We start from the raw sequence: 24,819 nt of genomic DNA, 5'->3' as shown, positions 1-24,819 counted from the left end.
CTGTCTACCAGGTGCACCTAACTGTAACACTGGCCCTGCTGCCCGCCACTTACATCAAGCAAAAGGAACAACCTGTGTCTGGCCATCTTTAGCGGCTGTGCAGTAGCTAAGTAAATTACCTTTGGCCCTAACCATACGTTTCCGGTAACTTTACATTTTTTAAATGTATCTTCTAACTTTGTCGCCCTCTTTTCTAATGCGAGTTGGCATTCTACACGGAGGAAAGGGCAAAAGGTGATTCAGAAGGAAGACGCTGCTTATTGTTTATAACACACAGACAACTGAACAATTTCTTACGCCGCGTGGCTTTACACAGGAATAACCGCTTGAAAATTCAGAATGTGTACAAGGCAGCCACGGAGGGCTTACTGTGAGCAGTACCCTCAGTGTCTCATTACTTACGGCATCTTTTTCCGGATTGCACACTTTCACCCACAGGATGTGGTCCAACAGCCAGTCAATGGGCTTGTCTTTGTAAAACATGAGGATAAATTCCACAATCAGACTGAGGTCCAGAGATTTGAATAGCTTCCCTGAGCATGACAAAAGAAAACAGCTTACTTAGATTTCTCTTCTATTAACTTTCTAAACATAGTTTAAAAATGATACACTTTGGTGAAGCTTCATGAGAGCAAGATGATGACACTTGAGTCTTAATGGCAGTAATCAAACAAGAGAGATACAGGGAGAGATGAATGGTGGTAGACATGTACTGTGCATGGGTGATTGTGGTAAGGTGTAATGCAGGGGTGGGGAACCTTTTTTCTACCGAGGGCCATTTGGATATTTATAATATCCTTCGGGGGCCATACAAAAATTCTCAACTTAAAAAATGACCCTGCCCCCCAGTAGGTCTGCTTCTTAGAGGTACTGTGTGTGCGCGCCGGAGGCGCGTGCGCCAAAAAAACAGGTGTGGCCAGTTAAAATGGGACGTGATACACATATGCCCCCAATAGTGCGGTGCCAGATCCACAATTGCCCCCACAGTGCCAGGTATACAGATGCCCCCACAGTGACAGGTATACAAATGCCCCTCACAGTGCCAGGTATACAGATGTCCCCACAGTGCCAGGTATACAAATGCCCCTCACAGTGCCAGGTATACAGATGCCCCCACAGTGCCAGGTATACAAATGCCCCTCACAGTGCCAGGTATACAGATGTCCCCACAGTGCCAGGTATACAAATGCCCCTCACAGTGCCAGGTATACAGATGACCCCACAGTGCCAGGTATACAAATGCCCCTCACAGTGCCAGGTATACAAATGCCCCTCACAGTGCCAGGTATACAAATGCCCCTCACAGTGCCAGGTATACAAATGCCCCTCACAGTGCCAGGTATACAGATGTCCCCACAGTGCCAGGTATACAGATGCCCCCACAGTGCCAGGTATACAGATGTCCCCACAGTGCCAGGTATACAGATGTCCCCACAGTGCCAGGTATACAGATGCCCCCACAGTGCCAGGTATACAAATGCCCCTCACAGTGCCAGGTATACAGATGTCCCCACAGTGCCAGGTATACAGATGCCCCCCACAGTGCCAGGTATACAGATGCCCTGCCCTGCCCCCCCTCCCCTCCGTGCTGCTTACCGTGCTGCTTTCGGCGGGACACGGAGGAGAGCGCGGCTATGTTGGGCGGCGGCGGCATGTAGGACTTGAAACCAGCCGCTGGTTCGAGAGCCAATCAGAGCTCGCGGACCGGCAGCCGCGGCTTCTGATTGGCTGCCGGTACGCGAGCTCTGATTGGCTCACGAATCGGCGGCTGGTTTCAAGTCATACACGCCGCCGCTCCCACCCGACAGCCGCGCTCTCCTCCCTGTTCCAACAGCTGAGACACGCTGCCGCCTGACTGAGCGGTAGCGTGTCTCACTGACACAAGCTGGTGGGCCGGACCAAACGGCTTTGCGGGCCTTATACAACCCGCGGGCCGGAGGTTCCCCACCCCTGTTGTAATGTGTAACTAATGGAATGTTATCCAACACTCTTTCTGCTGAAATTCTGTAGTGTGACCGGAACACAGACAACGATTAGCGGAGAACTACTGCATGCAGCATGCATGAGGCTGAACTCATAAAAACTTGAGCTTGTACTCCATTAAAGACATCATAATGCAGATACTGTAGCTATACTGTATATCTACAAAGACATGAATTATTGCATCTATCCCAGGTAATACAAAAATTTAAACATTTAAAGGAGAAACCCCACCCCTTACCCTCACCAACAATAACACATCTTAAATTGGATGTCATCTGGGCTTTATTATTCTTTTGAAACTTTTAAATACCTCTATGCGCTACCGAGTAGTGGTGTAGAGGTAACTGTAGGAACTAGAGATGAGCGGTTCTTTTTGCCAACTTAGGGGGTAATTCCAAGTTGATCGCAGCAGGAAATTTTTTAGCAGTTGGGCAAAACCATGTGCACTGCAGGGGAAACAGATTTAACATGTGCAGAGAGAGTTAGATTTGGGTGTGGTGTGTTCAATCTGCAATCTAATTTGCATTGTAAAAATAAAGCAGCCAGTATTTACCCTGCACAGAAATAAAATAACCCACCCAAATCTAACTCTTTCTGCACATGTTATATGGGACCCCTTTCAGTCCGGGTGTTCGTTTATTTGTTTTGCCAAGTACGAGGATTTATATCTGGACACTGGATTGAGGTGAGTATAATTTTTTTCACAGGTACCCCGGATCGTCGGATTAGGAGACGTGGCAGTCCGTAAGTATGTGTGTGTCGGCAGGTGTGAAATAAAGTTTTACTCTCAAGGTGTGTGTCTCCTGTTTTTATTTGGGTATTTTTTTCCCCAGTAGTACTACAGGTACCAGCGGGCCCGTTTTTCTCCCGCATGCTGGTACTTTGGTTCTCCAAGTACCAGCTTGCGGGGGAGGCTTGCTGGGACTTGTAGTACTACAGGAAAAAAACAATATTCTTGTCATTTTCTCAAGGCTATCAGCCCCCCATCCGCAGCCCTTGGATGGGGGGGGACAGCCTCGGGCTTCACCCCTGGCCCTTGGGTGGCTGAGGGGGGGGGGCCCTTGGTTGAAGGGGTCCCCACTCCATCAGGGTACCCCGGCCAGGGGTGACTAGTTGGATATTTAATGCCACGGCCGCAGGGCGCTGTATAAAAGTGACCCCCGGCTGTGGCATTATCTGTCCAGCTAGTGGAGCCCGATGCTGGTGTAAAAAATACGGGGGACCCCTACTCTTTTTGTCCCCCGTATTTTTTGCACCAGCACCAGGCGCAGAGCCCGGTGCTGGTTTTAAAAATACGGGGGATCCCCTGTCCATTTTCCCCCCGGATTTTTAGAACCAGGACCGGCTCGAAGAGCCCGAGGCTGGTTATGCTTTGGAGGGGGGGACCCCACGCAATTTTTTTCCGGGATTTTACCATTCCATCTAAAAAAATATATATATATATTTTTAAAAATATATAAATAATACTTGTGCCTCCCAAAAAGACAAACCAAGTACCTTATCCCTTCTAATATAAATAGATATGCTATTACCAATAAAAAAACCATGTTTTTAAATTTTTTTATTAGATTCACCCACCAAAGTGTGGCGGATTGAAAATGACGAATTTACTGTCAAAAGCACTGTTGTTGAATTTCCAAACTTCAATTGAATATACTTTTGTCGAATTGCCGCATTTGTACCATTGCAGAAAAGTCGAATTTGACAAATGTCGAATTTCAAAAAGTCGAATTTTGAATGTCCGTTTTTTTTGACGGAAAGTACTGAATTGTATTGTCGAAAAAAAAATTTTTGCGAAAAAGTCCAGTTTTTCGACAATTTCGGGAATTCGACCGCAATTGCATATACCCCATAGTCACCAATATGCTCAATACTTATACTAGCTACTCTCAAAGTACACTGGAGAAACGGTGCTTAGTAATAAAATGAATGTGTTATGCTGAACATACAACATTCTGATATTCACTGTACTATATCATGTTACACAATATTATTTCTTTCGTCTAAGTACACAGTACTGGTCATTCCAAACATGCAGTCTTTGGGTGCTGATTCACAGGGAAAGGGGTGAGGGATCCGTCCACAAGTAGCAGCTGTTGGGATTTGAGCTGGGGTAAACACATAAGCAATGAATCCTGCAAGGTACGCCAACATAATGGAAACTAAAGCTAGAAAGCCAATGTAGACACACGCAAAAACAAATGCATAAAATGAAAATATGTAAAACTGTATGTCCAATAACACAAAGTTACTTTAATTGATATGCAAAGTATAATAAAAATATAGATTTTCCATTACGCAAATAAATATCATCCTTTAAACTAAATTATTGGTAAACTGGAGATCTTAAGCTATTTGTTTTCCTCAATAAATTGACAGCTCCCAACTACTGGAACCTCAGTGGACCCCGTATACAGAATCTTATCGCCCCATCAGTGATGCACAGATTATGTTCCTCAGCCAAACACCTGGGTACTTTTCTTTTATAAAACAATCTGTTTGCATTATAGCTTTGTCATCAAAGTTCAAAAGATAGACCACGGAAGCCTCCAAACCATCATCACCGACAACCCAACAATGCGTACAGGTTACTGCCTTCATCAGGTACAGGCTGATGGGCTTGAGTAACTACTAAATTGGGCAGAGCATCACGATGGAGAACATTGAAACATATGACCGCAGATAAGAACCAATTGGCCCATCTACTCTGCCCTAAACACATGCACACACTTACACCTTAGAGTTAATTTTTGTCGGGAGCTAATTAACCTACCAGTATATATTTGGATTGTTGGAGGAAACCAGAGTACGCATAGGAAACCCAGAAAAGTATGGGGAGAATATACAAACTCCACACAGTTAGGGCCATAGTGGGCATTAAACCCATGACCTCAGTGCAGTGAGGCAGTAATGCTAACCATTACACCATCCGTGCTGCCTTTCACTTCTACAAATGAAAGAATTTGTGGTAAAAACGAAGTTAATAAAGAAACACGGAACATCTAAGTTCTCTAATTTTGTATATTCCTGTGACTTTACATCCACAACTCCAGACTTGTTTCCTCTTCTATGAAGGTCTCTTGCAAGTAACCTTCCTTAAATATGGGTCACTCACAATTCAGTAAAAATAATACATAACCATAACCTTTATAAGTGTGATTTTATGTAACAAGTTTTCCTATTCCTTTAATATGGACATCAACACGTCTCTGTCCAAAGTAAGAAGGACGGAATGATATTGGAGCCCCAGAGGAGGCAACAAACATAAAATAGATATATCTGTATTCTAACTGGGTGCAAACAAGGGCAGCTTTATGACAGCTGTGCAGAGGTCACACCGCTACAGACTTCATAATGTTCAAGAGGGAAGCGGGACATCACTACATCAGTAGGAGCCCCACAGCATCAATCAGCTGGGATGGCAGCTCACAAATGTCTCTTGATATGAGTCTAATGAGGACTCTGGAATAAACGCTCCGAAATCTGGATGGTGATTAACGACCGAGGGCCAGACCACTGGATGCCGGGGAAGAGACAAGGCCAAATGGCTGAAAACTAATATGAGTCACTGGGCAGAAAAATAAAAATATCCTGTGAGGCCCTGAAAGTAGGATATGATTTATTCAGTCATAGCTCCGGGAATAAATAGTTTTTAGTTTATTTACTTAGATGAGCTACAAATAACACTCACAACCATTTAGAGGAAAGCACATTTATCCTATGTGCATCAGACTTCTTGGCATAGCAGCCTACTGTGTTGGTTAGAGTAGGACACACTCCCGGAATCACTGGGGAAGTGGATGGGGCCTTGATGATTTGTTGCAATTTGTTTCATTATGGGCCCATTTGGCAATTCCATGAATTGCGCTGTCAGGTCCTCACCCTTGCCCATTGGACTTAATTGGAAATCCAATTATCCAAGGTAATTTATTGCGGATGATGGATACGCCGGGTGCTATCCAATAAGTCCCGATAGCCGGTGCTTATCAGGGGTATGGTTTCGCCCTTAGACAGGCAAACCCAAATCCGCGATAAGCAGGCTTTTTTTCAGCGATCGCAGCTGCGACAATACATAGGTCTGTGGCTTTTCGCAGTCCCTAAGTATTTTTGCAGGAAAACCGTGTTTTTTTGTGTGTAACAATAGGATACAATAGGAAAGAAAATTGGCGAAAATGTTTTAAAAATCTAAAAAATAAAACCTGTTTTTTTGCAGATGCAACATTTTTGGGGCTAACTAGATACCCACTTAATGCTTCCTGGCCTTAAGCCTAAAGAAGGACCTGCAACAAATCTTTTATGTATGAAGCAGCTGATAACAGTCTGTATGTAATTATGATGTCAGTATTTCACCCATAAACACACTTTAGAAATCGTCATATGGAAAAGAAAAGACATACGCTCTTAAATCTATGTCCTACATATCAGGACATACAGATGTGTCCTGATACAATGTGGATTCAATCGCGCCAAACAGTCCCTCGCGGTCCCAGGCGACTTGGCCGTGCAGAACATCATTTTCTATCAACATGTATGCCTTATTCTTATTCGCACAACTAAAACAAATTAAAGTAGTAAAACTACTCTGATAGATTACACAGATCAATTTGATGTGCGGTACTTGTACTGTATATCTGTGTGCGTCTGAATCTGTATACAAAGTGCTACAATGCTGCAGCTTTTTCTCACACCAAGTTCCATTCTGTTTAATTCGCGATTTTGTACCTGTGTAAGACTAATTCCTGTGCACTTAAAGTCACAGCCCCATAGTACACTCTAAATGGCTGTTTTGCTGCGTCTGGGATGCAAATAAGATATACAATGTACTGTAGAAGAAAATAATAGGCCACACCTCTCAGACTGGCTCGGTCGCATCTTATGGCGTATTCAGGCTAGGTATATGAGGACGCATCTATAATTAACATTGAGCTAGTCATCAATAAATCCTAACCAAGTTCACTTTATTATCCAATCACCGCAATAGGCTACAACTTCTAATTAGAAAAAATTACCATGCCTAGGAGAAAATAGATCTGCAGTGATCTCAGAGAAACACAATTGCTGCTGCTCATCAGGCTAGGGTGGGCTATAAGGTCATTCCAAACAATTTAAATCCACAAATCTAGTAGAATGATAAAGATGACTGGCATCTTTCCTCAATGCCCTCTACTTGCAAGCCACCCAGGGATGATCGTCACATCTAATTCACTCACAGATCACATATATAGGGCCGGATGTAATGGATTGAGAGACGGCCGGAACTCCGAGACTCCAGACTAACTCGTACGGTTGGTTTTGCCTTATAAACGTTTTCTGCTTAAAAAAAAGAAAAAAGTACGAGTTCAGCTGGAGTCCCGGAGCTCTGGCCGTCTCGCAATCCATTACATCATGATCCGGCCCATAATGTTTTGTGAAATCTTAAACACAAGTTACAGACAAGGATCAACAGGTCTTCTCTGTCACTATTGTAAATGTTAGAGGTCAGCACTCTACCAATAGAAAAAGACAGACTGTCTTTCATGGAAGGTAGCCAAGAGAAAGAATTGTGGTTGTTTTTTGTTTTGTTTTTGTTTGTTGTCGTTGTTTTTTTTTTTTTGGGGGGGGGGGGGGGGAGGGGGTAAAAGACCATTTCTGAATTAAACAAGAATTCTGAAACACCCACAAAACCTCTAAGTTATTGTACCCAATTACCTCCCCTCTGTATAGTCCACACATAACTTTACATATGTTCTCTTTCTATACTCACACATCACATAGCCCTCAGACCAACACTGCTGTGTGGTTGGATCATACAGCCCAACAAGGGCCTCTACAAACGAGCAGGGCCCTCATACCTCTGTCTGTTATTACCTACTCTCATTTATCTCTGCTCTGATGTCAACTGTGAAGTGCAACACACTATTCTGGCGTTATACAAGTTAAGGTTAGCACTAATAACAACAACACATTGACACAAGGCTGCAGGTAAACGGGTGCACAGAAGGGAATTACAAATTGGTAAATTTTAAAGACATCCTCCAACCAGAATTTATGATCTATTATTACGTAGGTAGGTTACACGGCAACCGGTTCATCACCAATTCATTTTTGTTTTGTTTGTTTTTTTGGGAAGGGGGGGGGGGGGGCAGAGATATGATCAAGCAACATCTCTAATTCCCTTAAATTATACATAAAATTTCGAGTACGCTTGATGTCTAATCTACTGTGTTATCGGTCATAAATACTTACACATTTCACTTCCAAGGTGAACTATAGTACTGACATCAGCAAATCTGCATCATGAAATGCAATTTATCTTCTCTACACTGCAATCCTGCTAGCTGACTTTAATATGAAATCTATATATATTATGGCCAGGCAATAAACTGCATGCAAACCTTCCTATTAATGAACTGCACTCAGCGTATTTCAACCAATGGGTTAATCAACAAAGAAAAAGCTGACCTACTTATGTTTTACACTCATAATTATATACGATTAGCTTGTTGAATAAAACACAAAAAACTGTATTCACTCAAAAACAATATACTGTACGCTCGTTCTAATAACAAAAAAACACACAAACTCAAAGCCAGCAGCCTTGTATTATAGCTGGTCTCCTGGGACTTGGTACACTCTGCATATCAATACGATTTCAGCACTGTAAGATCAGAGATGAAATAAGATCTCTGCAACCTTTATTCCTCATTCCACGCACATGAATAAATACACGGAAAAAAAAAAAAGAAGAGTTCCTTAATGAACAGCACAATGTGATTAATGGCGAAAAGGAGGAGGTCAGCTAAACAGACAGCTCTTCCAGGTAAATATTTCAATCTGAGGGTGGAGAATGCGGCCAGGAGCCAGCAGCAAATAGTTATCTTGGCAAAATTATATTTGATTAACAAGCCTAAGCACAAAACCGCTGTGTGCAAGCTTTCCCCGTGATCTTAGCGAGGGTGGCGCGCATCTTCACACCACTCACCTTTCCGTTTAGATCCCTGTCAAGGTCATTTGGGGATATTATTTGCAGTTGATATGCCTTAGAAAAAAACCCATATAAAAATCAACCCAATGACTGATAAAATACAGCTAGCATACGCCAGGCGTTCAGTTATTCTGATATAGCTGCTTGCCGCTTTATGCTTTTGGATATATTAACTACATCCAAGCCATCCCACACAGGAATGGATCAGAGAATATCCTATGTCCCACTTGGACTCACAGCCAGTAGTGTGCGCTAAAGAACATGGCAAGACATCTACTAAAATCAAGACTTTGGTCCTTTATCTACCTTCTCTTATCTCAAAGCCCTAGTGAGCTCCCACTATGCAGAGTATCTTAAATAAGCAAATAGCAAGGTGAGACATCCCTATGCCTCCGCCTGCCTTATGTGCTCACTGATTAACATGTAAGAGAATACACCGTACATGTACTACAAGGAGGTAGATGACTATGGAGAGTGCCCCTTATTCTTTGATATCCGAGTTAATGAGCTAAGCATAGGGACCCCTACATCAGTAGTCTATGCATATGGATACAGCGATGGATCGTTATACGATCTCCAGATTAATTATCGAACCATAGCCAGGTGTGTAGACTTTCCATTTAATATAGGGATTGATGATACCCATGCTTAAGATACAGTAGTTAGTGCTCCACTGATGTGAGCATTAATGATGGAGGAGAACATGACTGCATGCATGCCTTAAAGTGACAGTACACAGAAACTGAAAATACTTCTATTAACTAACAGGCTGGACAGGCACAATGCTGACATTCATGTTGACAGCTATGTTGTTGACATTTTTGTAATGACGACATCTGCAAAATGTTGACATGTTCACAATGGTGCCATCCTAAAGGTTTTTTTTTTTTTTGTATAATCTGTTTTTATTTAGGAAAATATAAAGATTACATCCCAATAGACAAAAGAGCTTCAAGACACATAATTAACGTCAATTGCATATTAGCCATAAGGAGCAGGATAACTTGCCACCTAGAACACTAGTATTAGAGCAAAGGCAGACCTTAATAGGGTGTTCAATGGAATCATCACAATGCCTACTCGTTATTTGTCAAAACAGCGAATGTAATCATAGTAACATAAGTAACAAAATAGAAGAACTATAGGTAAGAGCAAGATATGAAAAGAAGGAAAGAGAAGAAAAATATAGTGTGACCAAACCCGGGGGACCATCAGACAGAGGGGAAGAGAATTGCAATCTCTTTAATCAATCAACTGCTAAACTCAGATCATTTAGTAGCACAAATGTAGTCTTTGTACTCTTTTGAGGACGTATATTCTATCCAAGGTAACCAAGTGGCCATGAATTCTGGAAGTTTATCTCTGGAGACCAGGAGGATGTTCTCCATATTCATATAATAATTGATACTAGTGAACCAAGTTTTCCTTGTGGGTGGGGATGATGACCTCCATAGTGTGGGAATAACTGCCCGTGCTGCATTAGACAGATGGCAGAGTAGTGATGTTTTATATTGAGCCAGCGACATAGAGGAGTGGGATAGCAGCAAGAAGGCCGGGTCAGAAGGGACGGGGGTGTGAAGTATATCTTGGGAAATAGAGATTACATCAACCCAGTATGGCCGAAGTAAGGAGCAATTCCACCAGATGTGCAGCAGGGAACCAGTGGTATTTAGACATCTCCAGCACCTATCTGCCACTCCAGGGTACATGATCTGGAGAAGGGAGGGGTGTCTGTACCATCTCATTAAAAGTTTATATTGGGTTTCTCTCACTTGTATACAGACTGAACTATTGTGAGATTTGAGAAATATCATCTGCCAATCTTTGTCTGATAGTTGAAACCCGAGGTCTCTCTCCCAGGCTGACTGGAAAGGTGGAGGTGTCTGAGCACTGGGACTCTGTAATAATTTGTAAATTGTGGAAACTGTATGCTGGGGGTTACACGTAGAGACACACAGTCTCTCAAATGGTGTTAGTTCCCTAGAGGCTAGAAGATATCTGCGTTTGGAGTGCAAAAAATGTCTAAGCTGTAAATATTTCCAAAAGTCGTGTTGTGGGATTTCCCATTTAGATCGTACTTCCGAAAACTGTCTGACTCCTGAGGAGATCGCCAGCTGGCCTACCCTGAAGAGCCCTTCAAGAGCCCAATTACAAAAGTGAGAAAGTGTTAAGCCGGGTAGAAAGTCAGAGTTGGCTAGAAAGGAGGTCAACGGGCCGAAATCAGAAGAGAGGAAGGGGCCAGTGGCGCGCTTTTTTCCAAAAGGAAAGGGTCGTGGTGATAGTTGGGTGGGGGGGAAGGAGGCTTGGGAAGGGAAGGAAGCCAAGGGAAGATCTTGGGGTATTGTTGCATATAAAGCCCCTCTAGGACTACCCATTGCTTAGTGTCCCAACTCCTCGTCCAATCCAGGACCCTATTAAGCATAATTGCCCAATAATAGCCTCTAATATCAGGTAGCTGGAAACCACCGCATCGGGTGGAGCGAATCATAGTGGACCGGCTAATTCTAGGCAGTTTCCGGGACCAAACAAATTGTTGTATCAAGAGTTGAATGGACTTGAACCAGGAGTCTGGGATCTGTATGGGAAGAGCCTGAAGTTTATAGAGTAGTTTAGGGAGAGTATTCATCTTCACAACATTCACCCTCCCCAGCCAGGAAAGTGGTTTAAGATACCATCTACTGTAATCGGCCCTGAGAGTTCGAAGAAGGGGCATAAAATTCAATGAAACCAGACGGGAAAGATCACTCAGTAGTTGTATTCCCAAGTAGGACAAATGGGAGGTATTCCAAGTAAAGGGGAAAGATTGTTTGAGTTTAGCCACTATATCGGGAGGGGTGGAAATGTTCAAGGCGCATGATTTGGACATGTTGATCATAAAATTGGAAAGTGAACCGAAATTGGACAGTTCCTTCATAAGATGGGGGAGGGAGGAAACCGGGTGCGTTATTGTAGCCAATAAATCATCTGCAAACAGGGCCAGTTTGTGCTCTGTATCGCCAACTCTCAGAGCAGTAATACAATCATTGGCCCTAATGGACCTTGCAAGAGCCTCGATACAGAGGACAAAGAGTAGGGGGGACAGTGGGCAGCCCTGTCGTGTCCCATTACCTATGGAGAAGGGATCGGATAAGGAACCATTAACTCGAACCCGAGCTGTAGGCGATCTATAAAGTCCCATAATCCTACCAAGTGCTAGGGGGCCCAGTCTGATGTGCCCCAGTACAGACCTCATAAAGCTCCAACTGACTCTATCAAAAGCCTTTTCGGCATCAGTGGATAGCAACACAGTGGGGGAGCTACCCCGGGAAGCTATGTGGATTAGGGTCAAAACCTTGGTGGTATTATCCTTAGCCTCACGGTTTGGGACAAAACCCACCTGGTCGTTGTGAATTAGAGAAGGCAGGAATATATTCAGTCTGTTCGCCATCAGTTTTGCGAAAAGTTTGACCTCAACATCAAGAAGAGATATGGGCCTATAACTTGAGCACACCGAGGGGTCTTTACCGGGCTTAGGAAGAACAGAAATGTGGGCTTCTAAGGATTGGTCTGAAAAATGGGTATCTGCGGAGATGGAGTTATAGGCCTGGAGGAGATAAGGGGAAAGGAAACCTTTAAATTGTTTATAGTAAGTAAGCGTGAAGCCATCCGGCCCTGGACTCTTACCAGAGGGTGTCGAGGTCATAGCGCTTTCCAGCTCTTGCAGGGTAAAAGGTAATTCCAAAGCTTCCCTGTCTGAAGAAGGTAGAACGGGATAAGACACCTTTTCTAAATACGCCTTCGCCTTTAGAATATCAAAAAGAGGGGAGGCACCATCGGGCCGGTTCTCTAGGTTATATAAAAGAGAATAATACTGTTTGAAACAGGCAGCTATTTCAGGGGTTTTGAAACGGAGAGTACCCCCGGGGTCCTTCACATTATTAATAAACAATGAAGAGCGTTGGGCCTTAAGTGCCTGGGCTAGGAGGCGTCCAGGTTTATTACCCCACTGGTAGTACTTGGAGTTGCATTTACGGATTGAAAGCTGGATACTATCAGTGAGGGTCTTCTTTAGTTGTACCCGCGTGTCAAGTAATTTTAGGTAATCGGTCTCCGACAGAGACGTTTTATGTGAGGACTCTAGAAAGTGGAGTCGTTGCAGTAGTTTGGTGATAACTGCGGACCTCTGTTTTTTCATAAATGTACCCAACTGTATAAGTTTACCCCGTATGGTGCATTTGTGCGCTTCCCACAGGATAATCTTAGAGACATCGTCGGTATCATTTATGGAGAAAAATTCAGTCAAGGCCTTCTCAATTTCTCCCTTGCAGTATTGGTCCTGTAATAAGGATTCATTAAGATGCCAGGTCCATTGACCAGGGGTAGTTTGGGGGGTTGAGAGAGTCATGGACACCAGGGCGTGGTCAGACCAGGTTATCAAGCCAATAAAAGAATCCACCAGTAAGGGAAGATGTCTGTGGCTAAGGAATAGATAATCAAGATGAGAGTAAGCTTTATGTGGAGGTGAATAGAAGGAGTAGTCTCTATCAGAGGGGTGAAGGACCCTCCAGGAGTCAGCCAGCTGGAGATCATGGAACAGTCTTCTAACTTGGCGGTATTGACGCTCGGAGGACCGGGGGGCATTAGAAGAAGAGTCTAAGGATGGATCCATTATCCAATTCAAATCACCCCCCAAAACAACAACACCCGAAAGAAGAGATTCTATTTGGGAAAGGGCGGAACGAAAAAATGGAACCTGGTCCCTATTTGGGGCGTAAAGTGCAACAAATGTGTAAGGGCACATACATATTTTACAACGCACCACCAGGAGCCGACCCAGGATCGGCTTATACACTGATATATCAGACAGCTGAAGGGTCCTAGAGAATAGTATCGCTACACCTTTTGATTTAGAGTCTGGGTTGTTATTATAAAAGGCCTGGGGAAAACGATAGTTAATCAGGGAGGGGCTGCGAGCTGAGATTCTAAAATGCGTTTCTTGGACCAATGCAACATCTACTCTATCGGCCCAGAGAGACCGTAAAAGGGAGGCCCTTTTCTCCGGTACATTAAGGCCCTTCGCGTTAATCGATGATATTTTGAGTCTACCAGGTGATGTCATGGGAGGCATAAGTCATAGTAGAAAGCGGTGGGCCCGGAATGGTCAAAAAAAGGAAAGAAAAAGGAACAGGGAGGAAAGAGAAAGAAGCAAATCAAGTAGAAAAAACAACAGTCAAAAAACCCGCAATGGGGTAGCTGATCCATCTAAGAATCAGAAACCCAAGAGGTAAAACAGCCGGGAGCGGGTAAGGGGCGAGTGGGGGAGCCACCGCCAAAGGCATATTGAAAAATGGGAAAAAATAATGCAACAATCATTACACATAAGTAGTTTTAACGAACTGTAAACCTCGTTGCCATGAAGAAATCTTCAAATGGTAGGAAGAAAGAAATCTCATAATCAAGAAACAGGAGCCGACAATCAACGGCCTAATATATAATGGGAGGGACCTAGTCCCGACGACAACAAGATATTGGATTAAGTCTCATCAGCGGTTAGAAAAAGTATCACACTTTAACCTAGAGAGATAATTTTGAGAAGAACATGAACAAACAAATGATAACAGTTTATCAATCAGGTAGCATTTGAGTCATTATCAGAGGGGGAGTCATCGGCTCTTTTCCTCCCAGCGTTCCGTACCTCCTGCCAGGGGATTCCAGTACTCGGGGATCGGAGAGATGGCAATGCTGGAATAGGGAAGTTCCAGTCGCGTAAGTCAAGTTTCGGTAGTCCAAGACCATTACAGAACATAGGGAGATCAGAGTGGGAGCTAAGAGTATGGGTTTTCCCCGAAGAGGAGACTTGAAGATTGAAGGGAAAGCCCCAACGGTATTTCAGTTGGCGTTTACGGAGCTCATCCGTTAGGGGCTTGAGGGCTTTCCGCTGTTGGAGGGTATGCCAGGACAAGTCTTGATAGATATGGTTCATTGAACCATTAAAATCGACTCCATCGAGCTGGCGTACCTTGCGCAGAATGTCATCCTTTTGAGAAAAATAATGCAATCTGCAGATTACATCACGTGGTCTGTCAGCGGAGAGACCTCTTGGTTTCAGAGCACGGTGGGCCCTATCGAAGGTGATAGTGTCGTTAGGATCATTACCCATTATCTCGTTAAAGATTTTTGTAAGAGCATCAATCAAGCCTGTTTGAGGGATGTCTTCCGGCAAACCCCGCACACGGATGTTATTTCTCCTCCCTCTATTATCTGTTAACCGTGTTTGGAGAGAGCGGATCTCAATCGACTGAGCTTCAATGACGTTCGTCAATGACTTCAGGAACGTATCAGAAGAGGCATGGTGATCCTCCAGATTCGACATCCGGTCGGAAAGATGGGAAATGTCCTGTCTCATAGTAGCCAATTCACGTCTCACAGTATCTTGTAGATCTTGTTTAGTGGGAAGATTTTTCATGTAGGCCAAGATATCTTGTAAATCCCTATCGCCTGGAGGGCAGGTACGTGATGCATCAGCACCTGAAGAGGATGGATGAGAGGCAGGCGGGGAGAGGGGGAGTTTGAAGCAGATGAGTTTTCTGTAAGTGCGGGCGAGGTGGGTTGTAAAAATGATCTCATAGCGGACTGCGACATGGTTCCACGTGGAGGAGGTGTGCCGGTCTTTTGAGAAGATTTCTTATTCCTTGGCATCACTCACTCAATCAGCATCGAGGAGCATAAATTCACTGGGGTCAGGATATCAAGGTAAATTAAGTTTACATAACGCACAGAAGGATGCCTTCAGCGGGGTAGCTCCCTGTGGGGTGGCGTCAACAGATCATTACGGTATCAATGGCAGTGGCAGCCTAGCATAGCACTCATCCATAGCATAAAACCGCTGGGAGGTCCTAGCGGGATAGAAAAGCATTCACCTGGAAACAACGATTTAGCACCGGTCGTCTGACTTGATTGAAAATCGTTTTCTTATATTGAACATGAATGCACATCTCAGATGGATTTTCTCAGGATAGCCACCAGAGGGAGTATTCTGTAAAAGCTGCAGCACAGGGTTTGTAATTGGGTCTATCCTGCGTAATGGGTGCTAAGAGACAACAGGAGTTTAACACACTATATCAGACAAAAGTGTCAGTGCAGGGTTCAAGCTGTAGCAGCACCACTCCACAGAAACTTCTTTTAGTACTGCAGCCAGAAGGTAGTCAACAGCTTTGAGGGAGCTAGGCAAGATGGCCGCCGCGTTGAGGAGCTGGGGCACCAGGAGGATGGGTACCTGCATGTCGCTGTAGTTGCAGGGGCTCCTCGGGGAGCTCTCCGGCCACACTATCGTCTGCGGGGTCTGTGGTGTCTGCCTGCGGGATGGAGCGCAGTTAGGAGAGTCCGCCGTGCTGTGCACGCCACGGAGCCCGCCGTCCGGCCGCACCCGAAACTCCAGGTCCCGGCTTCTGGAGGTCGTCTAGGCCACAGACTGCGGGGTGAAGCGGCCGCTTCCGCCGGTTCAGCGGCCGTACGGAACACACGTCCAGGGCAGGGGGACAATCAAAGGAGCACACTGGGGCGGAGGGGGAGCTGGAAATGCCGCAAATAAGAGGTAAATGCCACTGTTTTACAGAGGAGCACTACCCGAGCACGTCCTCTTCTCAGCCCGCCAAGCCACGCCCCCCCTAAAGGGTTGCGTTGTAAAATCTGGCGCTTCTGATCATGTTCCTGCTCACAACTTAAAAGGGCAATGCTTTTACTAGCAAGGCATGACTAGTAAAAGCATTGCCCTTTTAAATTTCAGCCATAAACATGATCAGAAGTGCCGGGAAGAAACCTCTAAATGTCAAGTGAAATGTCAACATTTATCAAAATGCCGACACTAGGGTTAGGTTTCAGGATATATGGCAGCAACCGCAGGCTCTTCGCAGGTTTAGGCTAATGTCACAAAACTATGACTAGCCGCACTGCTTATTGTCGCCATTGTCAGCACTTCATCAGTGTCAACATGTCGGCATGATGAATGTCTATATTCTAACCGTCGACAACATTTTATGAGCTCTTAACTAGCAGCCGAATGCTTTAACCACATATATCACTGGTAGGCAACCTGTGGTACTCCTGCTGATGTGGAACTACAAATCCCAGTATTATGCCCTGTAACAGTTTTAGACTGCTCCAGTAGCAAAACAGAGGCAGGGCATGCTGAGATGTGCAGTCCCAGAACAACTGGAGTGCTGCAGGTTCTCTACTGCAGAGATATATGATGTTTTGTGTTTGCCGGCTGGCAGCTGCCATGCTGAAGATTCAACACTTGTCCTTCATTATAGAAACGCCAATATGTTCTCTCTCCCCACAAGATCTGTGTAAAGAACGTGTGTTTCTTCTGGAGTACTCCCCTATTCTTTCCAATTGACCCTTATTTTTCTGCAAATGTAGCTGAACATTGCACTAAGAAATGTAACATTACAGAGAGAAAGAAATTCCACAGACAATCACACACTGAATAGTAACATTGGAAATTCACGTCAAGTTTTAAATTACTTGGTCAAATCACATTCTGAATCTCATCTATAACTTACAAAAGACGATTCATCTGCATTCATCATAAGCATCCATTTATAACTACTGAAGGGGCTTTAAAAAGAGGCGTACGCTATAAATAATAAAGTACTGCACACTATAGTGTAAGAAATCTGAATCGTGTAAGTTTAAAAGTTTGCCAAAGTAAAATGGACATTAGTTCTTATAAGAGCTAGCATAGAGTTTAGTGTAATAACCCTTTCAGATTGCCTGAGGCGGGTCACACACGGGAGCCTCAGGTAGTCTGAAAGCAAGCCGGCATATTGCCGGGTTGGTGATGTCAGCGGTGACGCGGCGGGGGTGGTGCTTGGAGATCACATGAGATCGCTTGGAAATGTGCTCAACCCTGCTCACGACTAGGGATGAAATACCGGGTCACTCAGCCTGGTATTTCAACCTTGCACCTTTCAGACCGCACATGAACACGGGTTATGCGCGTTCATGTGCCAATAACCCGTGTTCAAAGGTGGCGGTCTGAAAGGGGTATCAATCATTTTCTAAAAAGCTAAAATGAATACTCCAAAATGGGGGAGGGGGACCACCGGAATGCTGAACGCATCCCCTTCTCCCGACCACTTAAAAAAATAAATGGTTTCAATTACTATTTGTATGCAAAGTTATGATATTCGTTTTTATAAACTTTAACATCTATATACACAGTACAAATGCGAAAGCCCTCACTCGCTCACTCATCACTAATTATCTTACTCCAAGATATGTTAGGAAGCTGAAATGTAACATAAGTATTCTTCAGGTGGGAAATAGGAAAACTACTAATTAGAATGTTAATAAACCTCCCCTAAGGGGATGAAAAGGGGATTAACATAATGACATCATTACCAAAGCATGGCTTGCGTTGCGCGAACGATAATGCCCAGACAATCGGATCAAAATTTGGATTACACCTCCAGTGTGTAGAATTTAATGAACTACAAAAATGGTCCTGTTACTTTTTACCGTAACTGCTGCGGGTGCTCCTCGGGTAACGCCAAGAGCCATGGATTAATATTTACTTACATTACGACATCTCAGATTTACATCTCTATAGATTTACCAAATGTTTAACACTCATTTATATGTACAACCGTGAAAATCAGAAACTCCCGTGTGAAGAACTGGTACAACAGATAGTCTTCAATATACATATGACGCAAGACTTAATAAAATCTAATTTTAGAATAGTGTGTAATTCCTGTTCCAGCTCTTTAACAAGTCATGAAATCCCGTTCACTTCCTTTATTCAAACGCAGCCTTGCTGTAAAGCAAATGCAATCTAGAAAAAAAAAAAAATTATTTTTTTATTGGTGGGGTTTCAATTCCAAAATAAGGTGCTATGTGTATGGTGTTTCTATCGCTGGGCATACATTATACAATTATCTGGCAGATAATTGTATAGTAAAAAAAACAAAAAAAAACACATACACTGTAGCAGCACTTGATATTAATTCTAGGTGTATAAATAACAGATTACATCTGATAAAAACACATTTTTAATATGAGCATATGATACAATTAAAGAGAAACACACTATAAACATATGTTTCAATCTTAAAAAGATTCTTTCAGCATATAACCCACAGATATTTTTGGCACATATTATCGTTGCTTGTTCCTATTTTAGTGAACTGCTTTTTCTAGACCTTATATATGAGAGCTCTCAATTAAAATAGTTAGTGTCAGGATAACGATACTGCATTTATGACCGCTGGAGGATTGGTTGCTTGCTTTATCCAGACGCTCCTGGGTTAATGAATCCTCACTAGGTTTGCAGTGTTCTATTGAGGCAACAGCCTCCAATGGCAATAGAATTGTGGTCCTTGTAATTTTTTTCAAATGGAAAGGGGGTTGTGTAACATGTCAAACAACATCAGAATTTGCTGAAAAGTGTATTGCTGCAGATTTGAAATAGCAGTTATGGTTCAAAAATTACAACACTTTTTGTTGCAGGTAACTGAAGACGGCTTTGACAAAAAAGAGGAGAGAATTTTTGATTTCTGGAGAACGAGTGTCATAGCTGCAGATTTTAACAACCGGCACCCAGAAAGACCTCCAATTTCAGTTTTTGAAATGAAAGGGTGTACTGCGACTTTTGAATCTCCCTGTATACACACACACACACACACACACACACACACACACATTCAAAAGTTTTAGAACTCCCATTTATCCAGTTTTTCTTGAAATTTATGCAGCCACTGTACTCTGAAATGAGAGCATGGAACAAATAAGACACCTTTTGCAGAGACAACCACCCAACACACCAGCATTCTTCTACAATGAAGATCAATCCTTATTTTGGGGAAGTTCTCCCCAACAGTGTTGCAGAGATTCCCACAAATGTGTTGCAGTAGTCTGTTGCTTTGCTTTCACCTTTCAATCCAGTTCATCCCAAATGAGCTCAATGGGGTTTAAGCCTGGAGACTGTGCTGGCCAAACCATGATTTGAAGCCTACATATTGTTCTTTTCCTGGAAGGTAGTGCTGACGTAGCCTGGAGATATGTTCTGGGTCATTATCTTGCTACAGTTTAAACCCTTGTACAACTAGGAGAAGATCAGTGAGTATCGCATGGCGTTGCAAATTACTGTGGTAGTGCTTTTGGTTCAGGGTGCCAGTCACTCTTTACAAGTAAAGAGCTCCAAACATGCTTCCTCCTCCATGTTCAACAGTTGGTGTTACACCTACTCGAACAAAAACCCTGCACGGATTTCTAGCTGTGCTGGAAGAGGGTGTCCTGCGAGCTGCCTCCCAGACAAGCTCTCAAAAACTTGTCTTCTAATTCTATTGTCACTTTGGATCTGCCAGACCTCTACCTATCTGTTTCCCCCAGTTTGCAAGTGCTTAATCATTGTGCAGGGAACTGTACTCACCGACACATATTGGCTTTCTGTGCAATTTCTCTAAAGGCAAGACCTACACTTTTAAGTGTTATAATGGTCTATTTTCCTTTGTAAGTTTCCGTTTACTCGTCATTATTATAGTAATATACTACTACCTGCTGAACAATATTGTCCAAACAATGCTTCTGAGGGTTTATAATAAAGTAATCAACAGAAATTAGGACACCTGTGGTAATGGTTTGCATCAACTTTCAAGGCTTAATTTACTTTCATTGCTGTAAGCTCTAGGGCCATCATTCCGAGTTGATCGCTCGCTAGCTGCTTTTAGCAGCATTGCAAACACTAGGCCGCCGCCCACTGGGAGTGTGTCTTAGTTTAGCAGAAGTGCGAACGAAAGATTAGCAGAACTGCTCGAAAATCTTTTCCTGCAGTTTCAGAGTAGCTCGAGACCTACTCCTAGATTGCGATCACTTCAGTCAGTTTCAGTCAGTTTAGTTCCTGCTTTGACGTCACAAACACGCCCTGCGTTCGGCCAGCCACTCCCCCGTTTCCCCAGCCACTCCTGCGTTTTAGCCTGACACGCCTGCGTTTTTTTAGCACACTCCCGGAAAACGCTCAGTTACCACCCAGAAACACCCACTTCCTGTCAATCACTCTGCGATCAGCAGAGCGTCTGAAAAGCGTTGTTCGCTCCTGTGAAATTACTTGGCGCGTGCGCCCTGCGGCCCATACGCATGCGCAGAACAGACGGTTTTTAGCCTGATCGCTATGCTGCGAAAAACGGCAGCGAGCGATCAACTCGGAATGACCCCCTAAACCCATTACTAGCTCCCTGATAGGGATCAGTATGTAATAACGATCGTCAGGATGCCGGCAGCGGGGAAAGCACAAAGAATCCCCTAGCTGCGCTCGCCACAGGTTCTGTTCTCACTCTATGGGTGTCGTGAACACCCACAAGTGGGAATAGCCCCTGTAAACCGGGATTCCGGCTGGCGGCATTGCCAGCAGTCGGGATTTCGGCGTCTGTATCCTGACCGCCGGCAGTTTAACTGCATCCCCCTGATAGAGCCCTTTCTATATAACACAAACTTACATTATATTTTAGTTTTTGCATTCTCTAGTCATTATTTGATCTGAAGAATGGGGCAAACACCAACCAATTAGATATTTGCTTTCATTTAGCCTGACAATATCAAATTCTGATCAGCCAATGCAATAGATTTCTATGGATTACACCACATCCCTGTTCTTTGCGCCTTATCACTAAATAAGCCCCATTGTTTCTTAGTGGGTATTTATCAAAGCATGGACAGATAAAGTGAGAGAAGCACTAACCAATCAGCTCCTATAATTTTTCAAACACAGCCTGTAAAATGAGAGTTGGAAGCCGATCGGTTAGTGCTTGATTTCTCTTTACATTATCCTTCTCCATGCTTTGATAAACTCCCCCCTTAGTGACAATGAAAAAAAAGAACATAATTCTCCTTCAGGACAATATTTTGTATGTCGGCGTATTTCAGTGGACAAAATAAATGGAAAATAAAATAAAAAAACACACACAACATTAATCACCAGTGACAAAAATATCCCAATGTCATCATTGGAAGTACTGGTGAAGCGGTAATGACGGTGCTTTCAGAGTTCTTCGGCCATTACTTGGCTGCATCACGCTGTAAGTGCCACTTTCTCATAATACGCCAGTCTCCTTTTTAATAATCTTGGTGGGTTGCATCTCAATTTGAGAACATCAGGTGCTGAATGGATTGCTGAAATTCTCCATTTATATATAGGCACACAGAGAGCCGCCTGTGTTTGTCTTTTACAGAAGCATTCGGCGGATGTGAAAAATTAAAATATGGAGGCTCTGAGAGCCCAGCGGGGAACAAGCGAATCAATAAATCCATCAGGATTTAGACAGCCTGCAATGGTGTTGTCAGAGGGATCATAATAAATCAGAGGTGCCCTGGTAACCAATAAAAGGGCTCTTTGTGGCAGCATTTAATACTTCCATTAGAAAACAGGGCCTCATTGCTTTAGGACTCAGAAACAGCAGAAGCTGGGGGACTGGCCGCCTGCTTTGTGAAGATCTTCAATTTAGTATTTCACGCCTTTCTGTCTCTCTTTTCTAGATGGGCCCAACTACAGATGTGTCCACTTACACTGTAGCTTGCAGCGTGCTGCAGCATGCAAATTTCAGTGTACACGCCCAACACAGTACGCCATGCTGCGGCACTGTTCGCACTAAGCAATCCTATGGGATCATGGGTGCCGACGCCATGTGCGCACGCTCACTACATACCGTACATGCCGCCGCGTGCTGCAGCGCGATCAGAGCTATTAAAGGACACATCTGTATATTACTGTAAATTGGAAGATTGAGTGGTACAGCGCATGCAGAGGTAGAACTACAAGTGCCAAGATGGAGCTTCCACATGTTGCTTATATGCATCTAATACTTCATCCCAGCTATTGTTTAGTACCCAGATGTGGTTTTACACCTGGTGAGAGGCGTAATGTGGACACGAGTTGAAAGCCAAACTACAGATAAAGCGCCCAAACCCGCATTGATACAAGGTTTTAAAAATGATAATTTTTAGTAACTTTTTAGATATTTTTGGTGGAAAAAGAAGCTTAGAATTATATCCAGCTGTCTGCTGACATTTACCATGTACACATCGGAATTTATTCATATCACTTGATTATACACAATACAAGAGGCCAGGCATATTATGTGTCACCACAGTCCGCCCTCTCCCTCGTCCCCTCACTGCCCCCTGCTCTGTACCGTCTGCTCCTTCCTCCACCACATCCCGCCACATTGTCTACTACCCCAACACTAAACTCCCGGCCGATCGTGAAGGTACCGTTCATACCGCCCATCTCCGTAGCAGTGGGAGCTGTTGAAGGGTGAGCAGAGCCGGCCTTAGCTATAGGCAGGCTAGGCATTTGCCTAGGGCATTCAAGCATGTCTAGGGGTATCCAAGCATGTCCCTGCAGTATCTCATGCTGAGAGGGACAGTCTGCAAACTAACGGTTACTTTCCAAATGTATTCAATCAGTACTTGTATACACTGCTGTTTACATTTGTCAAATAAAATGTTAAAGTTCTTTAAACTTCCTCTGACATGCTTGAATGCCCCTGACTTGTGAGACCTCAGACAGACAGCAGAAGCCCAGTAACTGCAATTCCTGGATCGGTGACATTGTCACTGACTATATAAGGTTATTACTGGATGGCTCCTTATGATACCACATGTGTATTTGGAAGACTGCTTCACATAAATCTGACATCACCTATACTGCTTGTGCACATGGGAGTGGGGAACCCTGGTATCCTGTTTGTGTCCCTTATCCCTGTGCAAACCCCAGGTGTCTGCAGGGACATAACATGGGCAGTGTTCTCCTCACACTTTATTTTCTAGTCAGTCCATACCGTAAAATTCCCCTGCCAGGATGGCATACCCTGTGAGGTTACGTCCCTTGTACGGGTGTCCCTTGTACGAGTGACCCTTTAATGGGTGCGAGCGCAAGCATGCACCCACCCACCCATCCTGCCACCCACCCACCCATCCATCTCACAAAACACAGTCACGGATCCATGAAGCTGCATGGGTGCACACACTGACTGCCAACATATCAGCAAGCAAAAGTAAGTTTTATAAAAAAAAAGCTACTAGCATTACTAATGTGGGGCATATGTGTAAGGTGCATTATTGCGTGGAATTATGTGTATTATGGGCATTACTGTGTGCCATCATGCAGGGTTGAACTGGCCCACAGGGTAACCCCCCGGTGGGCCCCACTGCCTAAGTGTTGCTGGGTCAGATGCAGAACTAGCGGCGGTGCTAGGGGGCACCAGACAAAATTTTGCCTAGGGCATCAAATTGGCTGGGGCCGGCTCTGAGGGTGAGTGCGTACCCCAGCTCCCACCGGGCATGCATGTCATAGATTTTGTTATAAAAAAACTAGCAAATTCATAAAGTAAAATGTGTCTATATGAATGTTTTGCCTGTTTTTTAAGTATTCTTAATACATTGAAAGCCAGTGTTAAAATGGATTGGAAAGAGCTAATATGCATTTGTATATACTGTATAATCCAATAAGACTAGGGGGGATATTCAATTACCCGCACATATTTTCGGGTGTAAAGTTTTGCCGGGGGTGCCATCTAATTAGCCACGATAAGCCGGCGCGTGTCGGAGCTTTTGTTTCACCAGCCTCCGGCTGGCGAAGCAAAATCCCCGATAACAGCCCCGTTTTCATCCGATAACGGGGCTATTTCACCCGAAAACACACAGGTTTCACTAAAGCTATGCGTTTCGGGTGTAAATGTACTTTTTAACAGACGAGCTAATTGAATAGCCCGACCGCAACACCCAAAGAAACATCAGGTTTTTTTTTACTCCTGATGTCTCATCGGGGCTAATTGAATATCCCCCTTGATATGAAACAAAGAATAAAAGACAAAACAAAAGCAGACAAGAGAAAA

The 24,819-nt window shown here is 43.9% G+C and overlaps 1 protein-coding gene across 1 annotated transcript in view; it reads right to left on the bottom strand.

The window, feature by feature from the left end:
• The window catches only part of MGAT4B (alpha-1,3-mannosyl-glycoprotein 4-beta-N-acetylglucosaminyltransferase B), a 530,095-nt gene that overhangs the window by 126,914 nt on the left and 378,362 nt on the right, over positions 1 to 24,819 (bottom strand). The window contains exon 9 of the mRNA XM_063928535.1: positions 403 to 533. Coding sequence (XP_063784605.1) covers positions 403 to 533 — 131 coding nt within the window. The remainder of the gene's footprint in view (positions 1 to 402; positions 534 to 24,819) is intronic.

Source organism: Pseudophryne corroboree, chromosome 6 (genome assembly GCF_028390025.1).
Source record: "Pseudophryne corroboree isolate aPseCor3 chromosome 6, aPseCor3.hap2, whole genome shotgun sequence".
NCBI lineage: Eukaryota > Metazoa > Chordata > Amphibia > Anura > Myobatrachidae > Pseudophryne > Pseudophryne corroboree.
This window is presented reverse-complemented; position numbering and strand designations above follow the sequence as displayed.